The sequence below is a fragment of the Ciona robusta genome, chromosome 10 (genome assembly GCF_009617815.1).
Source record: "Ciona robusta chromosome 10, ASM961781v2".
In the NCBI taxonomy this organism is placed as follows: domain Eukaryota; kingdom Metazoa; phylum Chordata; class Ascidiacea; order Phlebobranchia; family Cionidae; genus Ciona; species Ciona robusta.
The window spans coordinates 2,525,157-2,552,198 of NC_143244.1; the positions used below are offsets into that span (position 1 = coordinate 2,525,157).

General features: G+C 35.5%; 3 protein-coding genes and 1 long non-coding RNA gene across 7 annotated transcripts; 3 read left to right on the forward strand and 1 right to left on the reverse strand.

Annotated features, from left to right (window-relative positions):
* Positions 1-1,544: 1,544 nt before the first annotated feature.
* Positions 1,545-15,847, forward strand: LOC149729500 (uncharacterized). 3 transcript variants are annotated; one of them, XM_089887441.1, is made up of 22 exons: positions 1,545-1,796; positions 2,074-2,273; positions 2,716-2,872; positions 3,231-3,414; positions 3,886-4,050; positions 4,506-4,669; positions 5,121-5,380; positions 5,760-5,926; positions 7,279-7,359; positions 7,942-8,140; positions 8,587-8,750; positions 9,183-9,338; positions 9,776-9,907; positions 10,232-10,386; positions 10,611-10,794; positions 11,087-11,262; positions 11,583-11,754; positions 12,063-12,245; positions 12,516-12,641; positions 13,540-13,716; positions 14,012-14,233; positions 14,364-15,847. In XM_089887441.1, exons 1-22 carry the CDS (start codon positions 1,675-1,677, stop codon positions 14,547-14,549), a joined length of 3,732 nt encoding a protein of 1,243 aa, XP_089743567.1. In that variant the 5' UTR covers positions 1,545-1,674; the 3' UTR covers positions 14,550-15,847. The 3 variants fall into 3 exon arrangements, with proteins under 3 accessions (XP_089743567.1, XP_089743568.1, XP_089743569.1); XM_089887442.1 differs by having other exon boundaries at positions 2,716-2,857; XM_089887443.1 differs by lacking the exon at positions 9,776-9,907.
* On the reverse strand, positions 2,621-4,510 carry LOC149729501 (uncharacterized). Its single transcript, XR_016385936.1, has 2 exons — positions 4,175-4,510; positions 2,621-3,979 (listed from the first exon to the last, which is right to left on the reverse strand). It is a non-coding gene; the product is annotated as an uncharacterized LOC149729501 (long non-coding RNA).
* Positions 15,848-17,527: 1,680 nt separating the features above from the next.
* LOC149729502 (dynein axonemal light chain 4-like) lies at positions 17,528-18,178 on the forward strand. The gene has a single exon (XM_089887446.1). It carries the CDS (start codon positions 17,528-17,530, stop codon positions 17,912-17,914), a length of 387 nt encoding a protein of 128 aa, XP_089743572.1. The 3' UTR covers positions 17,915-18,178.
* Positions 18,179-18,189: 11 nt separating this feature from the next.
* On the forward strand, positions 18,190-27,035 carry LOC149729503 (adenylate kinase 7-like). Of its 2 annotated transcripts, XM_089887444.1 has the most exons (17): positions 18,190-18,325; positions 19,056-19,229; positions 19,528-19,731; positions 20,102-20,212; positions 20,453-20,536; positions 20,867-20,955; positions 21,151-21,241; positions 21,566-21,637; positions 21,994-22,071; positions 22,423-22,572; positions 23,013-23,168; positions 23,800-24,028; positions 24,473-24,612; positions 25,013-25,133; positions 25,510-25,730; positions 26,489-26,647; positions 26,907-27,035. In XM_089887444.1, the coding sequence occupies exons 1-17, from the start codon at positions 18,224-18,226 to the stop codon at positions 26,943-26,945; spliced, it is 2,220 nt and encodes a 739-aa protein (XP_089743570.1). In that variant the 5' UTR covers positions 18,190-18,223; the 3' UTR covers positions 26,946-27,035. The 2 variants fall into 2 exon arrangements, with proteins under 2 accessions (XP_089743570.1, XP_089743571.1); XM_089887445.1 differs by lacking the exon at positions 21,566-21,637.
* Positions 27,036-27,042: the final 7 nt, after the last annotated feature.

The window sequence follows — 27,042 nt, forward strand, 5'->3', positions numbered from 1 at the left end:
ATTTTAGATTAGTTAAACAAAGATATTCTGCTTAATTTACACACTTTTTTTCAAACAGGATAGTTTACATATCCTATATTTCTCATCCGTTGTAAAACTACTTGCCTCAGATGATAAATATGCTAAATACGAACTAAATTCTTTGTCTTTGCTTTACAAAATAAACAATATTAATAAAGCCCAGAGGCAAGTGTAACAATGAAATGATTCGGGTGTTTATTACATTGCTGGTAATCATCGGTCAGCATGTTATGTCTGACGTAATCAGACATACCGATGTCAACAGGTTAGATAGTAGAAATGTATCTTAAACGGTGGAAAATGTGTTTAGTAATCTTTTGCCCCGAAAAAATTTTCAACTGATTCGCATAGCGCCAGGTATACAAACATATCAGTCGGAACGTTTATATCACGACACTGGGAGCTATTGAGCATGCGCCGCGATGCAACTGCGCATGCGCAATAGGTCGAAAAGTCCGGGGAAAATATAACTTAATTCGTTTATTTTTTAATGGGAATAACACGTTAGTGACCTACATAAATGTATGCCAAGTTATAATTACGTAAAAATATTTATTTTTTTTAATTTCATGTAACTATGCTCCAACCCAGCGGTCACTAATGGGTTGTCCAAATTGTAAGCCCTATCAAGTAAAATCATACATAAAGTTGAAAAGTATGGAAACTCGTAAGCACACCAGGATAAAAATGGTGCCAATACTACGCTCTCTGACTGCGATGCGGTGTCGCGGCACCGCTCGCAAGAAGGACTTAAATGGGCGTTCCGGGTGTTGGGGTAATGGGCCAAATCTGGCCTAAATGTCAGGTCCTAGACAAGTACCTATAACGCATATAAACAATATAAAAAATAAATAACATATTCAAGGCTGGATTGGTGAAAAATTCGATAAATATGTTTTTTTTTTATGACGAGTATTATCATTTATAGGTATAATATATTTTTTTAATTAAAAAAAATATTTTGGAATCAGTACCGCTGGGCTCCAGTTAGTAACGTTTTATGGCGTCGTGTCTAAAACGTTTTCAACGAAGAGTCGTAATAAATTTGGACCGGGTGGTCATTGTATTTGTTCCGACCTAAAACGCATGCTCAGTAGCGTCTCGGTGCGTGCGCAATAGCGCCCGGTACAAATATATCAATCGGAACAAATATATTGCGACACCGGGGCAAAGGGGCTAGCGCACCTACCTGTTACCCAAAAGGCCATTGATTTAAGGCTCGGCGGTGATACCATTAACACCTGTATTACTGGTTTGGGCAAGTCATGAGTTCACAGGACATACGCATTGGTGTAGTATTCCAAACGTTATGTGCTTGGCGCATGCATTTATGTATGAGTCCAGAATCTTTGTCAGTGTAAGAGGTTTTGCTAGTGTTCTATTGGTTACACATAATAATAACAGAATTATAGCATTGTAAAATTTCTTACAGATGCAGTATTGTAAGCCGAAGTGTTTTTTATCTCACTAACTGCTGCCCGCGTATTTATTAAAACTCTGGACCTTCATCGTATGTGTTTTAAGCTTGAATTCTAATTCCATAGTTTCGTTTATAAACAAACAGAAACTTACCGCCGAGTTTGTTTTTGAACAATTTTGGTGTAAAAAAGATTGTTCTATGGTAATTTTTTGAAACATGAAACGGGTCTGGATATGACAGTAAGTATGGAACAAGATGACGAATATATAAAACAACTCGAAGGAATATTCAACGAGTTTAGAGACCATGATAAAACAGGATTGAACGAAAGTCAGTTGCAAGGATTATGCAAACGGTAAAGTTTTGATATGATAAAATGTAACGTATATTGTGCCACATTTACAAAATTGAATAAAAATTTCCAATTACAGTGTAGCATTTTATATGTTTTCCCAACAAACTGTTTAAAACATGTAACTTTACTGATGCTCATCAGTTCTTCTATTTTGTATTGCATTATTGTTCTATTTACAAAAATACCATTAATGGTGAACTTTTATAGGTTTGTTGTAGTTGTAATATTCTGCATGAATGTTATAAGTAATGGTTTATTTTATTTTTATGCTGTTCAGGTTGCAACTTAATGACCAATGCATTGAACGAATCTTCCATCTTTCTCTTCCAACCGACCATAAGCCAAACCCTGACTTATGCCATGTCTCCTTCGAAAGATTTTGTGAAAGTTTCGTTGCTGTGTTAAGCGAAGTGAATGATGATGTCAGCATAGATGATGATGATGATGATGATGTCATAAAGGAACCTCAAGTAGAAGGTAACTGAAGTCTGAAATAGTAATACATAAATCAAGTGTCAAGATTTTTAGCCATTAAAAATACATTTCTTAGATCATATCTTTTATATCTTTGCTATTTTGTTCAAGCATATCAATTTAGCGAATGTCCATAATTCATATGAAGCAACATTAAACATTTTAACCGATTTCTGTGATCTTTTACTTTTTTCTGCCAATATTGGCAATATGCGAGGTGTATATAATGGCTGTCGTTTTTTGGCCATTGGAGGATCAAGTAAGTTTCTTTCAATATAAAACTCTCTACCAGTATTGGACAAATACATATATTCCAACCACTCAAAGCACTTACTTTTTTTAAAGAAATTCTTCCAAGTTTGTTTTGCTACTTAAGCTTGCTCTATACCATACGTATAGGTTTGATGTTAGTTATAGAACTAAGCATTTATGTTGTTTATGGCAGAGATGAAGCCAAGACTGGTGAGAGGGGGAAGGGCTTATGGGAGAAAATCTGTTCCTCACATTCATGCAAACCTAGAAGAAGATGTTAATTATTCTGTGGATGATGAGGGACAAGTGAATGATAGACCCGCTACTGTTCAATGGTACGTGGCATGCAGGTATTGGGGTATTGGGGTTAATATGTCTATATATATAATAAGTAGGAGTGTGGAGAGTGGTTTAGTAATGTAATTCCAAACTACTGTACAAGTATGTTGTTTTCAGGCCAATGGTATTCTGTGTGTGAGGTGTCTTATATTTGGTTTAGACACTTTATGTCATCTTAGTTATGTGGCACATTAGGTTTGATTGGTGATATGCTGTATGATTTTTATTCACATCTTGAACTAGTTCTGATTTAATTTTTGACTGTCATAATGTCATTGCGATGTCTTTTTCTTTTACCCGCTTCTTAATTTTGGATGATGTAATTAAAAAAGACAAATAACATCTAGTATTTTTATATTCACCTTACAGGTCATCTGACATTATGATTTCATCAGATGAAACAGAGCACGACAATAATCGCTATTATGATGCGGGTTATACTGAAAATGGGACTTACTTTGAAGCCAATGGATTAAACCAACCTTTGAAAATTCCTATTAAAGAAAAAAATGAAAAGAAATTTCGTAAAGCCCTGCTGTCAACTGATAACAATGTGGGTTGAAATTAGATTACCAGCATTCAGAGTCATTCAGGCAAAGATGACAGCTTTGTATAGTAGTGTAGGACTTAAGTTATGTACTCGGATTACCTTAATAATTCAAAGTAATGGTATGAACAACAATTCATAATGACTTAATTGTAGTTGTAGGCAAGTAGGCAACTATAAAATTACTATTGTTTTTCAGCAGTATATTTATCACTGTTAGTTTAAAAAAACAAAAAAAAGCATTATACAAGTTTGGTACCAATTTCAAAATATTACAATTTGTGTGGTAACAACAGCAGTACAGCAATATACAAATGCTTTAACGAATAATTTGCCAATTCTTCCACAAGTTATAACTTATAACATTCCACCATTTAAGCTACCCAAAGAATCTATAATTTTCTCTGAGATATCCCGAACAACTAAAAAAGTATACCGTATATAATGTACTGTACCTTATACAACCATATTTCCCAGGATTCTTTGAATGACTTTTCCAGTGCAAGTGTTATACTGAATGAAGTGAATAAGGGAACATTCTTCTCTGCTCTTGATTACGATAACTCAGGTTCTGTTGAGTTAAAACATGTATGTGAGTTATGGAAGGAAGCAGGTGTGGAAAACCCTATGTTAATACTGGAGGTATATCTGTTCAGTTGGTTTTAATTTATTACACGTACTTGTAGTCTATATTGGACATATTGCGAACCTTTAAATTTATTATTCTCTATATATTTTATGTAAACTTTATGTTATCTTGTATTACCTAAGCTATTATTTGGAAGGGTACAAGTCCGGGGTAGGCTATATTTCTTCATTTGTTCATGTTTTACTAGACTTATAATCTAACAAACCAGATGGTAATTTATGTGGGTAACTGAAGTTTGAACTTTCACTATATTATTGTTGCAACTAACACTTAAATAAATATATACTTTTCTAAACCTGTTAAAATTCCCTTTAACAAATTCCATTGTGCCTTTTTTGATAACTCAGAATTAATACATACACTATACAGTGTGCTGCTGTTTTCAACTATTAAATGCCCATTGTCAAGTTTAGCGTATGAAACTAAACTCACATATTGAATATAACAGGCTCTTGACTTTGAAGAGTCATATTTAGATGGTCACCAGCTTTCAACAGTCCTTGAAAAGGAAGCTCTCTCCCTCATACCAACAGTAACAGGCAACATGGATCTATGCTCCAACACTGTTATTGCTCTTATAGCAAGCTACAGAAGCCAACTATTCCACCTCAAGTACTGTGTATTGATTATAACTTTGCAGTGTTACCAGTTGTTTTGTTAAAGCCTACTTAACTTTCTGATAATCAATTAAAGTGTCCATAATGGGGAACATGGGCCACTCCTATACAGCATTAGAAGAGTATTTGCTACAGTAGCATGTTAATACGGTGCTTAATAACTTTGCTTATGTGAGAAATTAAAAGCTGCATTAAGTGAAGTTATTAGTATACTATTAGTATATTATATAAACATGTTTAATTGAACACAGGGTATATATATAAGTGGTTGTTGAACTTGTTGTTGTTATGCTATATAGTTTAAATGGTTTGGGTAGAAGCCATAAACTGTTAATAGAACAGCAGGAAGTTAAATTTGTGAGTAATTTAATATCATTTATAAATAAATAATATAGTCAAGCTGGAAAAGAAAGTTACCAAAACTAAAACTGGAAATCTTGTTGCAGTAACCAGGTTGATCAGAATCGTTCAGAAGTAGACAAGATGCGGGAGGACCTTGAAAGATCAGAGATCCGGAACTCCAAGCTTGTGGAGGAGGTTGATGATCGGTATTTGAGTATGGATCAACAGAATGAGAGGAAGATGAGCGGGATAGAGAGGAAGTGGGTGAAGAAGTTGTCATCCGCACAGAGGGGATTCGAGAGGGAGAGGGAAGCTATGATGGCAACATCGGATCGGGAGAGAGAGATGCTGCAGAAGGAGATCGGTGAGTTGGTGATGTCATGATAGTGTTGTAATGAATGTTATGGTGATGTCATAAGTCATGCTTTGATGCTAAAACCCTCATATGATTGTTGTTGTTAAAGTAACAATAATAAGATACAGTTACACTCATAGTTGTCAAACATAGGGAACCTGATTGATTAATATGGTGAATGCAACATACTTTGCTTGTTTCTTTAAACACCTAACAACAGGGTAAAAACTAGTTTGGACTTTTGGAACTGTACTCCAACATGTCAGTGTCGTTGTTGTGTCATCACTGACATGTCATAGCGCGTAGGCCACCTAACCATATATGAATAAATAAAGAGCAGGAAAATGACTTCATTCAACTCATTGCATCTTAAACTTAAAATTTCCAGACAATTTGAAATCAACTGAAACCTCTCTGAGGAGGAAACTTGAACTTCTTCGGACGGAGAATGACTCACTTTCTGCCGAGTCATCTCGTGTTTGTCATCGTTTAAGTGAGTCCGAGAAAGATGCGGAAAGGTTGAGGAAGGATTTGGAGTGCTTGCTTACTGCTAAGGTGGAAATATATATCTGATGCTTATACATAGGCGCCGTTTCGTATGGTGCAGACAAGGCCGGCCTACTCTGGATATTATGCAGACAGTGCAGCACCTGCTGCGTATAGCTGCATTTTATTAATAAAACCCGTTTAAAATTAAAAAGAACTAGTCGTTTTAAGCTCGCAAATAGCTAAAGAATTATATATTCCAACGCACTCGGTTGTTAAGCTGTCGATTGGCGTAGCAATGATTATTTTCCGTAATGTTTTTCCTCAACCACGCATAATGCTTTGTTACGTCATAGTAGCGATTCACACGTTGATTATTTAAGTCATAATAGCATTTGATGCGTCGATTATTGATCAGCAATCCAGGAGAAAGCAAACTAAATAGTCTACGTTTATGGTGGAGACTTGTTTATTTATTAAAACTTTAAATACATGTAAACCCATACGTTAGTATCATACTTATAACAGCTTGCTATGAGTTTATGGCTAGCGTCTTTGCACAAATACAAGTTCCCGCGGTTATACAACGACTGTATTAAAATATAAAACAAATAACACATACATTGGTCTGTATTAAACACATTAAAGCTTTAACTTAACGGTTTAATTTTTTGCGTGGCGGATGTCCTTGGATTCAAATAACTACTTTAACAGCCATCTGCAGACGTAGGTGCTTGCTACATATTTTGGAACAAACTTTAGCTGCCCGTAAAATTAATACGACATCAAAAGTAACAGTTAACAGGCAAAGCCTATATTGCGAATCGCTTAAAAACGATCCGCAAACAGTTTTAATGCTTTAAAAACCCCACAAACACTAGATCTATCAAAAGTTAAAACCTATGTAATAACAACAGCACAGATGTTTTTCTAGGTATCATTATTGTTCGTATGCGTATTGTACGAACAACGTCCTTCAAGAACAGTGAACGAGTTCGACTGCCTGATTTTGCCAGTTTCATTCCCGCATTAACAATAGGCAGCAGTTTTGGCAAACTTTAATAGACGCCGTTATTGTTACTGCTGCCATGGAAAGTATAGCTTAATCGTGTTTTGGCGCGAGTGATAAAAACTCGCGTATATTTTCCTAATTTCTGCAAAACGAATGACGTTATCATAAACGTGGCCTCTTTTGCAATTTAAAAAAATCGGCGCCTATGTGCTTATAGCTTATAGTACTGTTCTAACTCAATATGCTGTGTGTGTATAGAGTTTTGTGTATGGTATTGTGTTAAGAATGGTAAAGTTTAATGCTATGCTTATCATACCGGGTAATGTGTGTATGAATATATTATACTTGGTATTAATAGTTCACATTACCCATTTTTAAATTATTTTAAACTTATTTTCTTTTCCCCAAGACTTGCGACACACACAACGTGAACACTTCACAAGAGGAAAAGTTTGCCATGATAATAAAGGAATATGAGGCTCAGTGTAGGGTGGGTTGTGTTTCTTTATAACACGGATATATCTCTGCAAACAATAAACCTAGTGTGGTTTAGGGCACCATTTGTAGTACATTCAATATTGATTTGTGTTTGTTTTAGACATGTTGAGTGTACTTGATATCTGCATTCTACAAACCAATATGTTCTATAATAAATGATACCAATATAGGCGGCTTTATTAGTATACATTCGGTGTAGTTGTTTCAGCTTTTTAAATTATTGTGCATGTAAATCACTCAAATATCACGCTTACAATTACACCTGGTTCCACTAGTTAAAATATGGGGAGATCTAGAAGCTGTCTAACACAGAAAATTTTTGTTGTTTTCCAAACACAGTCCATCAACCATAAAACTGGAAAGCAGGCCTACTAATATGCCACTCCAGGTTCGGAGTGTGTGTCAGCAAATAAAACGAATTTCAAAAAAATTATTACTAATAAAGTTATATACATGGTAACCCGTAAGTGGGCATAAGGGGTATGACATAAAACCCATGTTATAATGACTATCGCCACAAGTTGATGAATAAACCAACCCACTCACCCATGACCCATTGATTTTAATCTATTAGCTCCTCGCTGATCGAAATGATGAACTTGCGATTGAGGTAGAAGATCTTAGAGGAAAGATCAGGCAAGAGGAGGCGGTTAGAGAGCACAACATCACTTTGAAGGACGACCTCTCACCAAAGAGGAAGAAGGCTCTTAGAAGAGGATCAACATCAGAGTACTTTGATCGTACAAGCCAGGACTACAGTGATATGGAAAGTGGTAAGTTGTGTTTTACGGATAACATTTTATTGCTGCTTCCTTGGTATTATGTCAAAAAGGCCAACTTTGCTTTATAATTGAATAATAAGAAGATTAGAGTTACAACAACATTCATGCCTATTATTAAAAAAAAAATTATAAATATTTCCATTCGTCCCGTGTATATTTTGTCTGTTCCATTTAAGTGGTTGTCTGTTCTATCGCATGTGAGGTCAAATTTAACATATTTCTTTATGAATTATTGTAGTGATTGTCAACGTCGAAACATTATACGTGCATGGAGTGGTTGTGCATTAAATACGAATAGCGTATTTGAAAAATTGGTAGGAGTGCCTAATTGTGCGTTGCACGCCCAGACTCTACTTCAGTTATTTTAGTTTAACCCCAAGTTACCAGTTTGGCTTATTCATTTTGTTGGTGCAACATTTTGTTTTATCTGACTTTAGACGGCATCTCAATGGGTGAAGGATTGGAAGTCCACCATCGGTTCTCACATCCCGATCATTCCTCGGATCACTTTACAAGGATGAGGATGGTGGAGCTGGAGAGGCAACTTGAGGATCTGAAGGAAGAGAGGAGATTGAGGCAGGAGGAGTTTATGGAGGAGAAAGTGGGTTGTGCTTTATAAAGGGGTGTATTGGGTGTTGTGGCATAGGGAGTTGGGTAATATATTGTGGTGTCTTCTCTATTCTAAGCAAAATAAAATCAATTTAAAGTCGACAATACCGAAGACAGCACAAAAAGATGTTGACGTATAAATCTTAAGGGGTGGGTGGGGTATGAATGTTATTCGGGGGTGACATGATATCTTGTTGGGTGAACTTCCATTGTATGAGTTTGCTGATTATGCAGCCCCTCTTTTACTTGTACATGTCAGTTATGTGTTCAAGTGGTTTAGCTAAGAATTTGCAGCTTTTACTTAGTACGAAAACGGTAGTGTTTGGTAGTGTTTATATGTTAAGCTGTGTTTTTATTTGCATTAAACATGAATTACTGATCCTTTCCCAGCAACAATTAAAATTGATTAAATATTTTATATTAGGCTCTGCTTAAAGCTGAATTACAAAAAGATTATCAACTTAAACTGGAAAGTGTCAAGTCGTCATTACCTCGGGATAATGACGATAACCGGGCGATAGAGGAACAGCAAATCATGACGATGCAGTTATTGAAGGAGATGACACAGCAAAAAGATGAGGTGTGGTAATAGTGTGGGTTCTGTTACTTGATATTTGGGTGGCAGACAACTTATTTATGTTAATGCCACATTTATTAATAATGCAAAAATTGTATCTGGTAAAGTCCGAAGTGTAAAGATAGCCTTAGGCTGTACATGGCTGTTCAAATGTAATTGCCTAATGCTTATCAAAGGAAAGCTAAGTGGTCATCAATATAAGATGGTTTCTATAACTTTTTATTATCCAACAGAACAGACTCATATAATGGTGAAAACACAAACATAGCTACAGCTGTATAATAGCTTTGGGCAGCTTTAGTTTGTTTATTAAAAAAACAGATGTTAAAATTCTATACTTTAAGTTAAAAGCTGTATGTACTGTAGGTAAATTATTATGCTGCAGTTATTTGGGCTCAGATAGATGTTCAAACATCTTACATTTAAAACTCGATTTTCAGTTGGAAGCAAAATACATTGAGTTGAAGGAAACAAGCCAAAGCCATGTTGATATTGGTCAACAAGACATGGCTGATTTATGCAGGGAGTTTGCTAATGAGAAGTCTGCCCTGTTGGCTAAACATGAACAACAGGTATATAGGGGGTGTGGGAGTATACTAGCTTGGCAGTGGGAATAAAGTGCATGTACTTTCCTTTTTTGTACCTTAGAAAAATTTTGCAGTGTATTGGAATGGTATGGTTTGTATGACATCTATGTTATAAGTAGATAGTAAGCATATAGTGTATGAATATGTGTCGGGTGTATAAGATGATGATATATGCTATAACTCAACATAGAGCCTATTTAAATGTTAAAATATAACATGATTGTCTTAAACAAGACACCTGATTTATTACATACATCTTTAACAGTGCATTAATCATTACTGAATTTTTAAAAAAATCCTTAATTTTAGATAAATGAAATGGAAGCCGAGATAACAATTATTACGCAACAATTATCAGAGGAGCAGCGAGCCAATCAGAGGAACGCAGGTTTACTTGAATCTGAAAGGTTACAACATAGTGAAGCACTTGTTGCTCACCAAGATATTATTGCCAAGTTTGAAAAGTAAGTTGAAATATATTAAAATAAGTCTGGAAGTGAACTTGTGGCAATCGTTGATGATATTAAAGAACGAATACGGCACGACTTTATTGGGATTAGCCGTATTTTCAGTTTGTCCTCATAAATTATAAATATTATAAGTGTTCTGTAGGTTTAAGAATGTTGAAAGCTACTAGTGTATTTATAAAACTATTAGGAACAGTCATCTGCATGTTGTTATCATCCAGGTCCTCTTCCTCTGCAAGTGAGGATCATATGAAGAACAAGATCAGCACAGAGAAGTTGGAAGAAGTAATGAAGGAACATCAGGCAGAGATCACTCGTCTCAAGCAGGAGCACAGGGTGGCGGTGGAAAGATTGAGGGATGACTTGCAATCAAAGCTTGATAAATTGTTGTCTGAGAAGCAACAGGTTTGTAAAAATGAGGGGTTGAGTCAGACCATTATAAGCTTTCGGCAAAACGGTGTAGGATTATTTTTTGTGTTGCGCTTAGTTTATAAATCATTTCACACTTAAAACAGTTGTGTGAAATGTAATCTTGAAAATCGGGCTGCTAAAGTTAAGGGTGAAACTGGTCACTAACCACCCTGTGTCATGAGAAAAAATGAGAAAGATGTTTTATTGATACAGTTTGAAAACTGTAAATATTGGCTGATAATCAAGCTGGACTAGAATAAAGTATTTATTTTTATTAATTGCATAGTTCATGGAGAAGTCATCAATGTGCAGCGAACTAGAACGACTTGAAGAAAGCGTTCAAGTGGAACGTAAGGAGATGGAAGATCGTATGCAGGGCTTACGTGAGGAGTTTGAACGAGATGCTCTGGAACTTAGGAGGTTGTTGGATTGTGATAAAGCTAAATTGAGGAAGCAATTAAGGTAATACCACTGGCAATTGGTGGGTTGAAAAAGTGTGAATATGGATTATATACAAGTACTGACCTTTCCAAAATTATCGATTGGTTAAAACTCCAATCACTACTTTTGTGTTTTTACAATTGACATAGTATTAATCTTTCCAAATTGGTGAAGGACATTGGCCTGTGGGTGAAATGGAATAACTGCATGTATGTTATGTATCATCAGTGGTTCACAAAACTAAAGCTATATTTTTTTATTGAAACCAATTTATATCAATCCTTTTACATTTTTTTTATTAGCTTTTTTTTTCTTGTGTTACAATCTTGTATTATTTGCAGTGAAGAGACAGCCAAGTTAAGGTTGCAGCTTGCTGAGGAGACTGAGAGAGAATTAAAAAGAAAAAGGCAGCTGATGGAAGAGAGTGACCGACTGGAGAGAGAGAACATGCAAAAAAAAGAAAAAGAGAGTATTGCAATTGATGAAATGCAAAGTGAAATTGAAGATCTGCAGGTGCTTTATTAATAAAATTATAACACAATGCTGAATGCATCCAGAATAATTTTATACTGAGGAACCCACTTTAAATAGCTTTTGGTTATGGTAGTATAGAACTAAGACTTTATATCCCTCTTACATTGAAAATTAGGACAATTGAATAAAAATGTTCTGTTATTTCTGCTACCAAGAGAATTGTAAAATATTATTTTTCAGCTCATACCGTATTTAAAACGTTTATTTTGTTGTAATGGTTCTTCTGCCATTTAGCAAGCCTTGTAAAATGTCTGCTTTTCGAATAAAAATATTTGCTTCTTTCACAGGCAAGGAACAAGTACTTGGATGACATGCTATCAAAGACTCGTATCTGCCTCGAAGAGGAGGAGAAGAAATCTAAGGAACTTAAAGTTAAGATGAAAGCAGAGTTAAACACAGAAGAAATGGTTAAGGACCTTAACATGAAAATAAGGGAGAAAGAGGGAATCATATTATCACTGAAAGCACAGGTTGTTACAAATCATGTTTCATTGGTTCCCAAACTATTTACCTTATTTTTCTAAACCTTACACCACTTATCGGGAAAAATGCATTATGTGGCTTGAAAGTTTATTGTGTTATGTATTTGTGTATTGGTATATCATGTATTGTTCAGCCTTTTTTTTATGCGGCTTGTGGCCCCACTGGGTATTTGGGTAATGTGCCAGCTTGGCCTTAAACTCAGGTCCCACCTCATTCTAGTAGAATAAATAAAGTGTTAAAATATATTTCCAATGCAGCTATCTGAACAACTTGACTGCAGTCGTGAAAAAGTTCATGAAATGTCGCTTCTACAAACTGACACCGAGGTTATGGAGGCTGAGAACTCACAGCTTAAGAAAGAAAATATTGTGTTGGTGGAAAAGGTATGGCTGCTGTTGAAAGAAAATTAAATACCTGTTTTTTTAGCAATTTGAGCAATTTATTATTGCCCACTGAGTTGGAGAAATTACCGTTAATTAGGAATGAGCCGAATCCGGATCCGAATAGTATCATAAAACGAAAAGTGAATTTTCAATTAAATTTGATCATATTCCTACCGAGACATCTACCAACGTTTTAATTTGTCATTTTTGTAATTTTGGTAATCTAGTAAACCTTTAAAGGCATGTGTATAATAGTGTAAAAATCTAGTAAACCTTTAAAGGCATGTGGCCAATAGCGGTGCGCCGCCTTTTATCTGCACTCGGCTGGCGTTCATTGACAGGTTTTTAATCAATCTCCCGGTGCGCAGATAACATTACAATAGAAAGTTACCAATAAAAACGAGGTGGATATGCAGCCGTTATACAATTTCATTTGTTTCACCACAGTGAATTAGGTTAAATGAGGTCATCGAATATTCAGATTCGATCAAAATGGACCCTAAATAGTAGGAATCCGAATAGTTTGGGTCTCAGCCATCCCTACTGACACTGTTAAGTGTCTTGCACAGGGACACATTCAATGGCAGGTCACAACATCAAATACGTTGCATACAGGTTTTGCCGCCATGTAACTTTGTTGGTGATTGTTTTTATATTGGGGACAATTTAGAAAAACCCGAAGTAACCACTGGGTTGGAGCAATTACTGTTAATTGTCTTATGTATAAAACAAGGCCAGTGACAACAAGCATGGAATTCTACCCTTTTGTGTTGTAGCTACGTCACCAAACATTCTACTTCCTTTTTTATTATTTTTTTTCCAGAAAATCTCTTTCCAGGTTTATAATATGCCTGGCAAATTATTTTTAAATAAAATATTGTTGTCGCTTGGTTGACAGGTTCGCAATCTTGAGAAAGAACGACTTTCAAACCGCATAGAAAATGCTGGACTTACAGCCAAGTGTGAACACCTGAGTGCTCCTGTTCCATCTCCTAGGAATAAATATAAGAGACTTGAAGAGGAGAGAAGTAAGGAAAGAAGGGAGGCAGAAGAGAAGATAGAAGAATTGAAAAAGGCAGGCTTTATATGTATTGGTGTTCTATTCTAGCAGTATTTCAATGCGATTTAAATATTTGCAGTATGAGTTAATTTATATTGTCTTGATGGTTTACCCGACTTGCTTTTACCTTTTACTTAAGTAATTTTAACCTTTAGCGTGTTTAAACGACAGTAACTTGTTACAGTTATTTCAGCAAATTATTCTTTAGTCATTCAGTGTTTTTCTGCTAATTCTCTTCAATGTTTTAATTAATGTTCTTCTAACAACTGCATTAACATAAGAAGAATAAAATTCCATTTTCGTTTTTCAGGAGATTGAGCTCCTCCAGTCTTCCTCCCCTCGTGGATCGGATGCCAACCTCCCTTCAAGATCGAGACTCTTTACTCTGGATGGAGAGAACGACACGGGATGTTGTAGTGACACAGGAAGCGCAACATCCAGTGGAAGTGAGGGAGCGATGGATTCTATGAGAGCGAGGTTGCATAAGACAAGGTCGCAACTAACTGATCAGATGAGGAAGACAAGAGATGTGGTGAGTTCATTGTGTTAAAAAAATGGAACTTTTTTGTTTTGGGTAGTGGGGCAATGACAGGCCTTATAACAAAATTTGGAATTTTCTCCTAATTTAACACTTTGATTAAAACTTGAACTATCCCCAACAGTACAACAAGCTGTCTAAGAACGAATTGTTGGTAAAGGACTTGTATTGTGAGAACGCCCACCTTATGCGTGCTTTGCAAGTTACTGAAGCAAGGCAGAAAGATGCGGAAAAAAAACTTCAGGAAGAAACTGACAAAACTCAAGTCTTAGGAAGGTTGCTGAAACAAATTTGCCCCGATGTTGTGTAAGGTAATATACTACGTGCAAGGCTTACTGTTAATTCAGCCGCTGGTAGCAGCTCTTATTGCACCATCTGCCTTGTGTGGAAGAAAAAATCCTTTCAAAAACACTTCCGCAAATAGAGTCTCATATAAAGTTAAGAAGTTATATGTTTAATCATTTTCTGGTCAGTTTTAGTACAACTGCAAACATAACAGCCCACATATGTATGACATATTTGTTTTCATTTGGGCTCTTATGTTTGTTTTGAAACTAACTAGTTAGGAATTTCTTTAAAACCACAGGCTCTCATCTTATCATTTAAAATGGAACAAAGTTCATTCCTATCTTGCTGTTCCTTTATCTTTCTATTATTATTGCTTCTAGTTTATTTTTTCTGTTTTAAAATCAAGCTGTCGACGTATATACTGTGCTACATACGGAATTTCTTATTCACACCATAGAAACACTTGTGTTTAATTATACATTTATTTTCTGTTTAAAACATTAGGTACGCTAAATTGATTGAACGAGTATTTTTGTGATCAAAAATGTGTTTTTGAATTGTCAAATATCTATCATAAAGCCATTTTAATTGTTGAAACTGTATAAACACCCAATGCACAAGTCACTGAACCACGGTGCCATGCCTGCTGCTTGTTTTCGACTATTTGTTATTTTCCGTCCCCTTTGTAATGCTGTACCTCCAATAATCACAGAAATGGTTCATCCCCACTTTCAGATTGCCAAATTCAGGGTGGCACATTCTGGCATGTAAATGCAACATAACCAATATAAACTGTTAAAATTGGCAGCTTTTGTATGTGGTTGAATTAAAGTGCCACCAACTTTCTACTAAATTTCTCTACACCTTTAAAAAGTAATCTATAATTTCGCTCACGCCCTAAACAGTGTTTTGCTTTAAATCTGGACCAATCTGACCACTAATTTTCCACTGTGCCATAAACTACAGCAATTGTGTGTAATAGCAATAAAATTTGCTGCTGCATAAACATCCATTCCTTCACATGTTACCTAATTGAATGTAGAATTTGCTGCAATTATGTTTAAGGTTTACGAATAAGGCTCAGACTGAGTTTTTTGTATTGTTATTTGGGATACACATTTTATATGGAAAATTTTTCAAAATCTGTTAACAGTAAGTTTGCATCCTTGTATAACAGTTTGTTTGTTTGTAGAGAGATATATTTTGCACTCATTATCTTTATCGAAGTGTTTCAATGCTATTATGTTTGTTTAAAAGTTTATACTTGCTTATTCATCAAGTGTGTTGCTATCTTTTCAATAAAAATCAAATTATGAGTGATTTCTGTTTTTTTCCATTGTATGTTATGTTTAAGATTTTTAACACACCACTTGTGATTGCAATAGATTTACGGTCCGGTGCTGTGGCAAAGTGGTTAGCGTGGCTGCCTGTAACCCAGAGGTAATGGGTTCAAGGCTCGACATTGCTACCAGTGTGGTCGTATGTGTCCTTGGGCAAGACACTTAACGACAATTGGTCCAACCCAGTGGTCACTAATGGGTTGTCTGAATTATCAGACATACATAAAAATGAAAAAATCCAAAAATATAATCACCCACAAAGTAACATACATGGTAACTCGTAAGCTGGCACGAGAAGTTAAACCCGTGTGATAACGACTGTCGTTTTCCGGCCACGCGAGGATAAAGTAAGTTACATTCATTACATTCACTATAGTAAAGTCCCAATAGAGTAACATTTATGGTAACTCGAAAGCTGGTACGAGGTGTGTGAACACCTCGTTGTAACGATTGTTGTTTCCGACGTCGCGAGGATATAGTAAGTTACATTCATTTAACATTGTTGCATAAAACGCCAAACAACAAGGCATAACGATGCCCTCTATGTAAAATAATTTAAAGCAGCGCCACCCACCGACCATAACGTATCATAGCAACGGGCGAAACTTTCAATTCGTCTTTTCGATCGAAGTTGTACGAAGTGTTTATCTGTTTAGTTCTCTGGTTAGACTGGTATAACTACTATAAAACATTAATAAAGTGCTTAAGTACTAGAGGTTAACATCACGATCCCATATTTAACAATTTCGCTACTGCAGTTTAAAACAGGCGTGCTGGTAAAATGCCGGTTTCTCGCCGTTACGTTGATTTTTTTTGTAGTCAATCGTTTCATATCAAATGGTCTAACTCTAGAGTAAAGTAGCCACGTTTTCCACCAATAACTTGTGTTTTTATAACCAACTTAAACGCCTTGTTTTGCTCTTGTTTTACTAATTATGTTTGTTTCTTTATTCAAAAAATTATCTTGTAGCTGCCCATCCTGTTATTGCACCATGAAATACTATTGTCCCCAATGTTGAACTTAATGTTTGAATAAATGAATGTATGAATGTAACTTACTTTATCCCTGTGTGGCCGGTAAATGACAGTCGTAATAACACAGTGTGTTACTTTATGGTTGATTTTTTAAGGAGGGGATTTTTTATGTATGGCTGATAATTTGGACAACCCATTAGTGATCACTGGGTAAGAACAACTTAGTGTCTTGCCCAAGGACACATACGCCCACAATAGTAGCAACGGGGGACGGGGGTATTCCTTTAGCTAGTGGCCACCTAAAAGTTTGGTTTCAAAATGTTCTGTAGGCCTAACTGATACCTGCTGTCTAATTATGTTTGCCAAAAAGTCGGGCGTTTGTGTTAAAACTTAACTTTGAAAATGTGCGAAAACATGCTTCGTCACCGTTATTCGCCTTCATGGTTAACGATTCATAATGTCACAATCGCGGTTACAAGCTGGCGCGCTAACCACTTCGCCAGACTTGTTGTTTGTTTGATGTTGTGTTTTAACTTTCCCATATCACGGCAGATGCACTCTGGTATTTAACAACTTAGCGCCGATGCTTCTTTTAATTGTAACCTTAGTACCTTAATACGAAGTCTACTGCAGCTTACCTGCAACCAACCTACAAACTATACAAACATGGCATCTGGAGAATTGTATGACAACTCTAAAATCTATTTTCAGGTGTCGAAGAGCTTATTATTTAAACAAAAACTTTATTAAAACAATGGCAACAGAAGCAAAGAAAGAAGAACCTCATGATTTTCGTCGATTGCACAGTTACCCGCTGATACGGCACACAGATATGCCTGAAGAGATGAGAGTGGAAGCCATGGAGTTGTGTGTGACAGCATGCGAGAAGTTTAGCACTAACAACGAAAATGCTGCCAAAATGATCAAAGAAAACATGGACAAAAAATTTGGCTCATCATGGCATGCTGTAGTAGGGGAAGGGTTCGGTTTTGAAATCACTCATGAAATGAAAAATATACTTTACATGTTCTTTGCTGGCAACATGGCGATCTGTGTTTGGAAATGTTCATGATTGAAGTTAAATTTTGCATCTGCTGCAGCAACGCTTAAATTCTTTGTTTGGTTTTGTTTTCTGTTGTGTTATCATCAAGTTTTAATAATCTGCGATTTTAAGTTGTTTTTTTTTTTGTATTTTATCACCATACCTTTCTTTGGTATCAATTTGTAGATTTTTTTACAAACCAAAGTACATTTTTAATTTTTAAAAATTTAACTTTTCTTTTATTCTTTTTTAAAAATATTATATATATACTCATTCTATGTGTTTATTTTTAGATTTCATTTTTTTATTAATATATTATTGTATATTCTTCTAAACACCATGTCAGATGAAGAGGATATTGAAGAACCGATCCAGAAAGTTCGAAGCAAGCGAATATTCTTCAACAATGTTGATACTTATACCGGAAAAAATATTGGCCAGGTTAGATTAACTTTGCACTGGTGTTTCACGTTGCGTTCCGTAATTGTGTATATAGTTTATACGACATACACAGTGGGTTGTTTTGCTGTGATGACAGCCCCCTTATTCGCAAACACACAACCAGCAAGAAAGAGACATGTCATAATATAACAATTGGGAGGTATATGCCCACTGCGTATAACCAACCACGAGATCAAAACATTGTCTATAAGGGTCATATTTTTAAGCTCTGCCTTGACTTAGGCAATAAAACAGCTTTTTTAATAATGTAACATTAGTTTTAATTCACTATGTAAAGTAGAATAGCTATTAGTGTACACAATCAATAATGTGATTGTTCTAATGTGTCAGAGACAAATGTTGACTGGGCGTAAATATCTTTATGGCAGTTCCCTTTTGAATGTGCTGGTTGTGCCACAGGTCATACTTATACATGTTTATTATAAAATGGTAGATCTTATTTCTTATTTCTTAATCTTGTGATCTTAAACAAGATACCGTATCAAATCAAGATTTGTTACATAGCTTTAATCCAAACTTTTTTATTAGTATTCCTGCTATGCCACCCTGAAGACAGTTGTAACTCACCTAGTTACTTGTCGTTGCCATTTAAAGATATAAAAGTTGCATTAAATGCAGTTTGGCTGTTTTAATGAGCCAACTCTGGCCTAAATACTCAAGAACCTCATATAGAATATATAAACAATATATTTTTACGTTCCTCTTGCAGTACCTTGGTCAATGTGTGGTTGGAGCATCACTTGAAGATGCAGAGGAAGAAGGAGAGGATGATGCGGGATCAGTGAGGTCTGCAGCATCTCATAAGGAAGGATCGTACAGAGTGATCGGGACTCTAAAAGATCCAAACGGCAAACCCCCTTCTAATATAGCAGAGATTGTAAATGTAAGTTTTGTGTGTTGTCTGCAGTTGAGATTGGAATCTCACTCACATTGTAATTGGTTGTTATGAACAAATGTAGAGGTTGTTCTATAAAATGGAGACTTGTTTTGCTTCAATAAAATACAACTAAGGTGAGACGTGAAACTTTCACTAATTAGCAATAGTTCATAGTAAAGTGTATTGTAAAATTGAAGTGTAAAAAAACAAAGAAACACAATTTAATAAAAAATCTCTGTCACAAAATCTTGATCATTTTGGCCAAAATATATATTTCTGAGTATCCCGACTTCTTACTATTCAGTACAATACACGTGAGGAGTTGCTTGAAAAACTACTTGAGTGTGACATCATAATATACAATATCAACGATGATATGGCTGCAATAGATGAAGCTGTATGGTCAGTGTCTTCATTACATACAGAGATTGAACATTTTGATGGACCTAAGATGTTTATCTTGCTCTCATCTGTTCTAACATGGGCAAAGAGCAAACCATTGGACCCGGTACGTCATGCTGTAATAGTGTGTTAAAAAAACTAAAAACCTTCTTCGTTTGCACTTTTACAGTAAAAATTAACACACTTTTACTTTTTATGTTGGGTAATTTTTTAATTTGTTGGGTAATTTTTTAACCGTTTGGCTTAGATTCCAACTCTAATTCACATGTCATCCATTCAATAATTCTTTTTTTCACAATTATTTTTAGATTACACCCCTCAATTACCACATCAGTAATAATCTGCTAGTTCAGTCGGTCTTTTCCTTATCTTTTCTATCACTCATTTTATCCGTCGTAGTGTACAAAAATAAAATAATATGATGCATGTGGCTAATAATTTATCACTTATTCTGTCTGATTCTTGCCTCCACACAGGATGACCCTGAGATCCCATTCACAGAGGATGATTATAGAAGAAGGAAACCTCATCCTAACTTTAAGGAACACATCAGTGCAGAGAAGATTGTCATCAAATTTGGAAAGACTGTAAGTTGTTTCATACTTTGTAATTAAATGAGAGGTTGAGACTGTCAGGTCTATGCATTAATACTTTGCTGTATAACTTAATAAATACTAGATTCAGTGCTACTCTGATGACATATTAGATTTCTGCTGTGTTTAAATGATAATGTCAGAAAATCTAAAAAGCTTTTCTGACAAAATGTTTTTTGTGCTGATATTTCATTCGCAATATTTTTCATCATGGTGAACAAACTTCTTTTTCAGAACAAGCAGAAGTTCCAGACCTATGTTGTGGCATCAGGGCTCACTTATGGGATGGGTGAAAATATATTTCACTTTCTATACAAGGTATTGGCATTGCAATTATACTTCACTAACTACCATACAAAGTCACCATACAGATTTTCTATACTGTGTATAGCGGGGATTCCTTTACCATTTACAAATATAGTTTAACGTAGTTTAAAACTGTAATGGTCAAAACTAAGATGGATTAGCAGGATGTAAGTAAGGGCTTTATTCTTATTATCTGCAGCCTTTATGCTCTATTGCGTATGCATACGGTATAGAAACAAAACAAATATCATTTTTATAATCCAGAGCTGAAGTTTCAAGCCCTACTGTATATATATATATATGAATGAGTGACCACTTGAATAACTTGCTTAATAATTACAGACAGCTTGGCTTGGTGAAGCTTCTGCTCTTCAATGTTTTGGCACTGGTACCAACATTGTGCCAACTATTCATATCAAAGATTTAGCCAGGTAAACTACTTCATAGCTCAATAATTTAGAACTGACTAAGTTGGCTTGGGTATAGGTAAATAAATGAATATTACTTTTCCCAATTTTTCTTTCAGCATCGGGCATCGACAGTCATTTTAACATAGGTTTTCTCTTATGTCCGTTTACGAGTTACCATCTATGTAACTTTGTGAGTGATTACCTTTTTGTGTTTAGTGTTCTACAAAATATTCTTGATGGCAAACCAAAAACAAGATATTTGGTAGCCGTGGATGATTCCCAAAACTCACTTGAGGAAATTGTTCGAGTAAGTTGTTGTATTTTAACCTTAGTTATGCTAATCATTGTAAAACAGAAAAAGACCTCATACAAAACATAAACCATCTTATTTTCAAATCTTTATATTACTGTAAATCTTGTTTCTGATTTTTCAGTTTTAAAAGAAATAAACAAAGAAAAAATCTTCTGGATAAAATAATGCACAACTATTGTTTAAAAACTGTAATCAATGCAACCTAACTGAATGGTATATTTACATAAGATGTGTATTTATTGTAGTTTTAATTATGCCTACAACGTAAAGGTAAATGTTTAAGTATGTATCTGCGTTTATATATTCTAACTATCTCAGTGCATCAGTTATTACCTTGGTACTGGGAAAATACGCAAAATTGCCAAAGAGGATTTTGATTACATGCGACAAGTATATATTATTGCTGTGGTGCTAATAATACTAACAACTTAATTTTTACACTACTTACAACATGTTTTTGCTCTAATACATTAAAATTTGGTTTTAAACTTCTAAATTTAGTGGGTTTATGTGTTACTTGTTTTGTTGTTTATCATACAGTTTGCTGAATTATGTTTTCTTTGCGGTACTGGTTGTAATGTTTGTTCTCTATAAGCTACATTTGTTTTTATGTAACCTTGCACAAGACACCAAAACCATGATGCCTGGCATATGGTCGACAAACATCAGTCTTTTATTTTCGCAAAGCAAACAATTGCCAGAAGATCCCTTTTGGACTTAACTCAGCATATATGTTTATTTTTTAGATTGTGAGCTCAAAATCAGGTACAGGCAAAGTAGAACACATCTCTAAAGAAGACGCTTTGCTTATCAAAGACCTTAAGGTAGCTGGAGATACTTTTTTATAAGGACTAGTGTTTACTGATGGGATGGGTTGTCAAAATTGTGTATAATAGTCACTCACAAAGTTGCTTATAGTGTAAGTTTCAAGCGGGAACGAGATGTTTAAAAGAAAACTCCTGTATTATAACAACTTTCCCTCCCACACAAGGATAAATAGGTGACATTTATTCTTTCATTCATAAGTTCATTTACTGTTTAGTGCCCCACTACAAGATTATTGATTAATAATTTATGTTTATTCTACATGATGTGTATGAAACAGAAGGCCCATATTAGGGTGAAGTAAACTGAATAAATTACATTTATTTATCACCATCTATATAACTTCATAGCAAAGTGAGTTTGACTCCCTTCTTGTGAACCTACGCATGGAAGCGATGTTCGTGAAGGAATCCATGAGTGTACGGTGGGTGGCTGAAACAGGAATGGTCGATGCCATTGATCGAATTATTAAGGAGTATAAGGAGACAAGAGGATTGCTTGTAAGTTGTGGTGGTTCGGGAGAATGTAAAGATTATAATAGTTGTTTAAGGTTTTGTGTCTTTAGGAGATAAATATAATGGTATATTGACATATTCAATAAGTTCCATGTTTATTCTACTTTAATACATGTTTAAAGTGTTGTGTTCTTAAGGTAATAAATACAATAGTAAATGCATTTTTAACAGGGGTGAAAATACAATATTTTTGTTCTGTGTTTAAAACCTTTACTGTATGTATATTTCAATAGTAAGCATGAGGTGTATGAATTCACCATGTATGTCTGGTGTATTAAAGACACCAACGTTATTACTTGACCGTGAGGGGTAAAAGAAACTGTACTTAATGTATTGCTCCGAAAGGGTCTACAAATTTTTTTTTAGTCACTTTGTAAGACACACCAACTATCCTATATTCACTTAATCATGTGATATTCCCCCAGCCAATGAGAGCTTGCATCCTTGGTCCACCAGCCTCAGGAAAATCCACCATAGCAGCCGCTGTATGTAAACAATACAAGCTTCACCACATCACCATTAAGGATGTGATAGATGAAACATTGGAGAGATTGGAACAAAGTGCTGCAAGACTTGAACAGGTTGGTTATATCTATGGTATTGCTGCCATAAATATTGTGAAACTAAAAGAGATTGTGGTTAGGAAATCAAAACTTGACGCTACAATAATTATTATCAGTGTGTTTATGTTTGTGCGAGGTCCTTAAGCGCAATTACTTCAACCCAGTGCTTCATTTTGGATGGTCTAAACTCGCACTCAAACATAAAATCCACCAAAATAATCACTTACAAAGTTACATGTGTTGTAACTTACAACGGGCATGAGGTTTTTGTAACAGAACACCTGTGTTTTAAGGACTGTCATTGCCCCAACTTGCTCGTATAAACAAGGGAATAAATAACTCAATCATTTATTTGCAATCATGCTATTGCCTATCAGTTATTTATATTTCCAAATTGTTTGCTACTTTTTGTTTTAATTTAAAATATTTAATTCCTAGTAACTTATAAACCAGCACACGGTGTATAGAATATGTTACCCATGTCAAAGCAACTAGTGTTGCCCTGCATTCATTCGTACATTTGTTTATTCACAGAATTCATCCCATTTAACATAAACATGTATTCTACTAACATGAACATCCATGTGGTCTTTTACGTATTCTGTAGCACGCTATACCAGTTGTTAATGTTTTAATATTCGATACCCAGACTGGTAGTGCTGCTGAAGAAGAAGAGGAAGATGATGGAAAAGCTCAGGAAGATTCTGAGTTCCTGGAGCAAGTTAAAGAGGGCAGGGAGAACAATGGTGGGAGGATTGAAGATCAACATATCATCAGGTTCTTCAGGGAAAAGTTGAAATCAATGCCGTGCCAGAATCAAGGGTTTGTCCTCGATGGATTCCCGAAGACATACGAACAAGCTAAGGACTTGTTTGCATGTAAGAGACACTTGTTATTTACTTATTTAGCTGTTTAAACCAACTTATATTTTTTCTAAATCACTAGTCTCAAGTTTTGACGAAACTTTACCTATAATATTCCATAACTCTCTACTGTATCCTTGTCCATTCACTGCACGCTTAGTTCAGTTGTCATTGTGTGCAAATCATGATTATAATACTCTTGTTATAACACGGGTGTTCTGTTACTATATATGTGACTTTGTTGGTAATTATTCACTATATGGTTCATAACTTTAAATTACCCCTACCTCCACATCTGCCTCTAGTCCAGAGTATACATGCCCGAGGCCAACACCACTTCATTAACATTTGCTTTAATTAACCCAGTGGTTTTTATTGGTTGTCCAAATTATCAGCCCTACATAAAAAGTTAATTACATTTAGTTATGTAATCGGAACAACTTTAATTATTACTCATAGTGGAAGACGAAGATGAAGGAGACGATCCACGCAGGGTGAGTTACGATTCTTCCATTATGCCGGAGGTTGTGATCGCACTGGATGCTGAGGATGACTTCCTGAAGCATCGTGTTATGAATCTTCCAGAAGAAGTTGTCCAGGTTAGATAATAATAGTAATCATATGTTTATCTTTGTGTATTTTTATTCATCTGTCCAAATAACTCAGCAGGTATAGGGAAAACAAATGTTTTTCGGTAAACTAAAGAAAAACTAGATCTTCAAATAGTTTAATGATTATTATTCTTGTACTTTTAACGGTGATTTCTGTGTTCAAATGATATATTTTTAGCTACAGTGGGTAAAATGAAAACTTTGTGGTAAGTTATAACTCAACTGACCTATTGCGCATCATGTATGGTGGTTTTTGTCTCCTTGTGTCATTGTTTGTGAGCTGTATAAAACTTTGTTAGCGATATTTACTAATATTTGTACAGTAAGTTTAAAAACACACTCAAAGAAGTTTGAATTCACTTTTACTAAAATTGTTCCCCAACACCAGGGCACCCACAACACTGAGGAAGGTTTTCTACGTCGTCTACAAGAATACAGATCATCCAATCATATTGATGATACTGTGCTTAACTACTTTGACGAACTGGAAATTCACCCCGAACATATTGGTATGTCTCCACCATATTCCTTATAACAACTGCTAGAAACTACCAGCCTTGGATTTACCAATCCTGCTTTTCAACCATATTAATTCTGGCCCAAACACCTCACCCATACAAAAAGTAATAGAAGCGGTGTGCATATTGGTGGCACAAATATGAGTTAACTTAATGCAATAGTTTCGAAATAGGTCTGATTACCTCAGTAAAAAGATTCCACCATCCAAGCTTAGCATAAACTATGATATTTCTAAGATGTTAATGACAAGATAGACACCAACCATAAAGTAACAGCATACATAATAACAGTGTATAGAAACTAAACAATCAGGAATAATAACAGTATAAAGCATTAACAGCAGCATATATAAATGATGTTTTTCAGATGTGAATGATAAGACGGACATCAAGCATGAGGTGATCTTGGAGAAGATATCGACGATGATGGGAGAGGCGAGAAACTACGGTCCTACTCCTGAGGAGAAGGAAGAGATGGAGAGAGTCGCAGCCGAGGCGAGGATGAAGAAAGAGGCGGAGGAGAGGGAGATCAGGGAGAGACAAGAGGCTGAGGAAGCTGCGGTGATGAAGCAGAGGCAGGAGGAGTGGGTAAGGGGGTGTGGGGGTTGTTTATCAGCGAGTGGTGGGGTAACGAGAGTCCCTTCCGGCGCCAGGGCAAAGTGGTTTGCGCGCCTGCCTCTAACCCAGAGATAATGGGTTCAAGGCTCGTCGCTGCTACCATTGTGGGCCTATGTGTCCTTGGGCAAGACACTTAAGGGCAATTGCTCCAACCCAGTGGTCACCAATGGGTTGTCCAAGTTATCAGCCATACATAAATAATGAAAAAATCCCCCAAAAATAATCACCCACACAGTAACATACATAGTTACTGGTAAGCTGGCACGAGGTGTATTAACACCTGTGTTATAACGACGGTCGTTTTCCGCCCACAAGGGATATAGTAAGTTATGGTTATTCATTGATTCTGTTAACATAGGTGTTCTGTTTCATACATCAAGAATATTCCTGCTACACATATAATATATGAATTTATTGTTCGTTTGCTTTGTTGCTGTTGTTAATGTTTCATAATGTATGTAAGTCGTGTATGTAGGTGCACTCTCTAATCATGGTATTCTATGTTCTTCATCAATAGTGTTGCGTTTTCTGTATGTTCTCTTGTGTTTGACCTTGTTGGTCATTCATTCTTAACATGGCATTATGCTATAATGATGTTTTGATACAATCAACTACACTTTCTATTCTTCTTTCAAATCAAAAAGTTTACTGTTACTTCTCTTTTTACGATTTTCGACTTTTTTTACCACAACATAAGACACAAAATAAAGTCATTCCTATTTCCTTAGATGGAAAGATTAGAAGAAGTTCGTAGACAAGAGCGTGAAGTATTGGAGCAACAATCTATCCCACTGAGGAACTACCTAATGAAACACGTCATGCCAACATTGACTGATGGCCTCATACAGTGTTGCCAAGTAAGACCCGATGATCCAGTTGATTACTTGGTAAGTGACGTTGTATTTCTAATTATGAAACATTGTAGTGAAGATGTATTAACTTATATAGAGTACGACTGTATGTTTTGGGAGTTACAAAATCCAGAGTAGTAGCACAGTGGTTAAATAAATGGGTTAATTACACTCAAAACTTCATTTTTACAGATATTTCTGAATGGATTTGACATGTTAAAAAACTTATTAGATAGTGGATTAGACAATTTAAGCATGCTCTCTCTTTTAATATTTATTTTTTTACTCTTTTCAGGCGGAATTCCTCTTCCAGCAGAACCCACAAGTTGATTAGAAACATAAATACTCTATTTTTCATCATTTAGCTTTTCGTGTTTTATGCAGATTACATACATTGTAAGTTTTTATAAATTTTCGAGCACTTCAGTGAT

Coding starts and splice junctions, on each gene's coding strand:
- LOC149729500 (XM_089887441.1), top strand. CDS start 1,675: ATGACAGTAAGTATGGAACAAGATGACGAATATATAAAACAACTCGAA. Junction 7,360..7,941: donor AATATGAGGCTCAGTGTAGG/GTGGGTTGTGTT, acceptor TTAATCTATTAG/CTCCTCGCTGATCGAAATGA. Junction 13,717..14,011: donor AGATAGAAGAATTGAAAAAG/GCAGGCTTTATA, acceptor TTCGTTTTTCAG/GAGATTGAGCTCCTCCAGTC.
- LOC149729502 (XM_089887446.1), top strand. CDS start 17,528: ATGACAACTCTAAAATCTATTTTCAGGTGTCGAAGAGCTTATTATTTA.
- LOC149729503 (XM_089887444.1), top strand. CDS start 18,224: ATGTCAGATGAAGAGGATATTGAAGAACCGATCCAGAAAGTTCGAAGC. Junction 19,732..20,101: donor AGAGCAAACCATTGGACCCG/GTACGTCATGCT, acceptor GCCTCCACACAG/GATGACCCTGAGATCCCATT. Junction 21,638..21,993: donor ATTTTGATTACATGCGACAA/GTATATATTATT, acceptor TTTATTTTTTAG/ATTGTGAGCTCAAAATCAGG.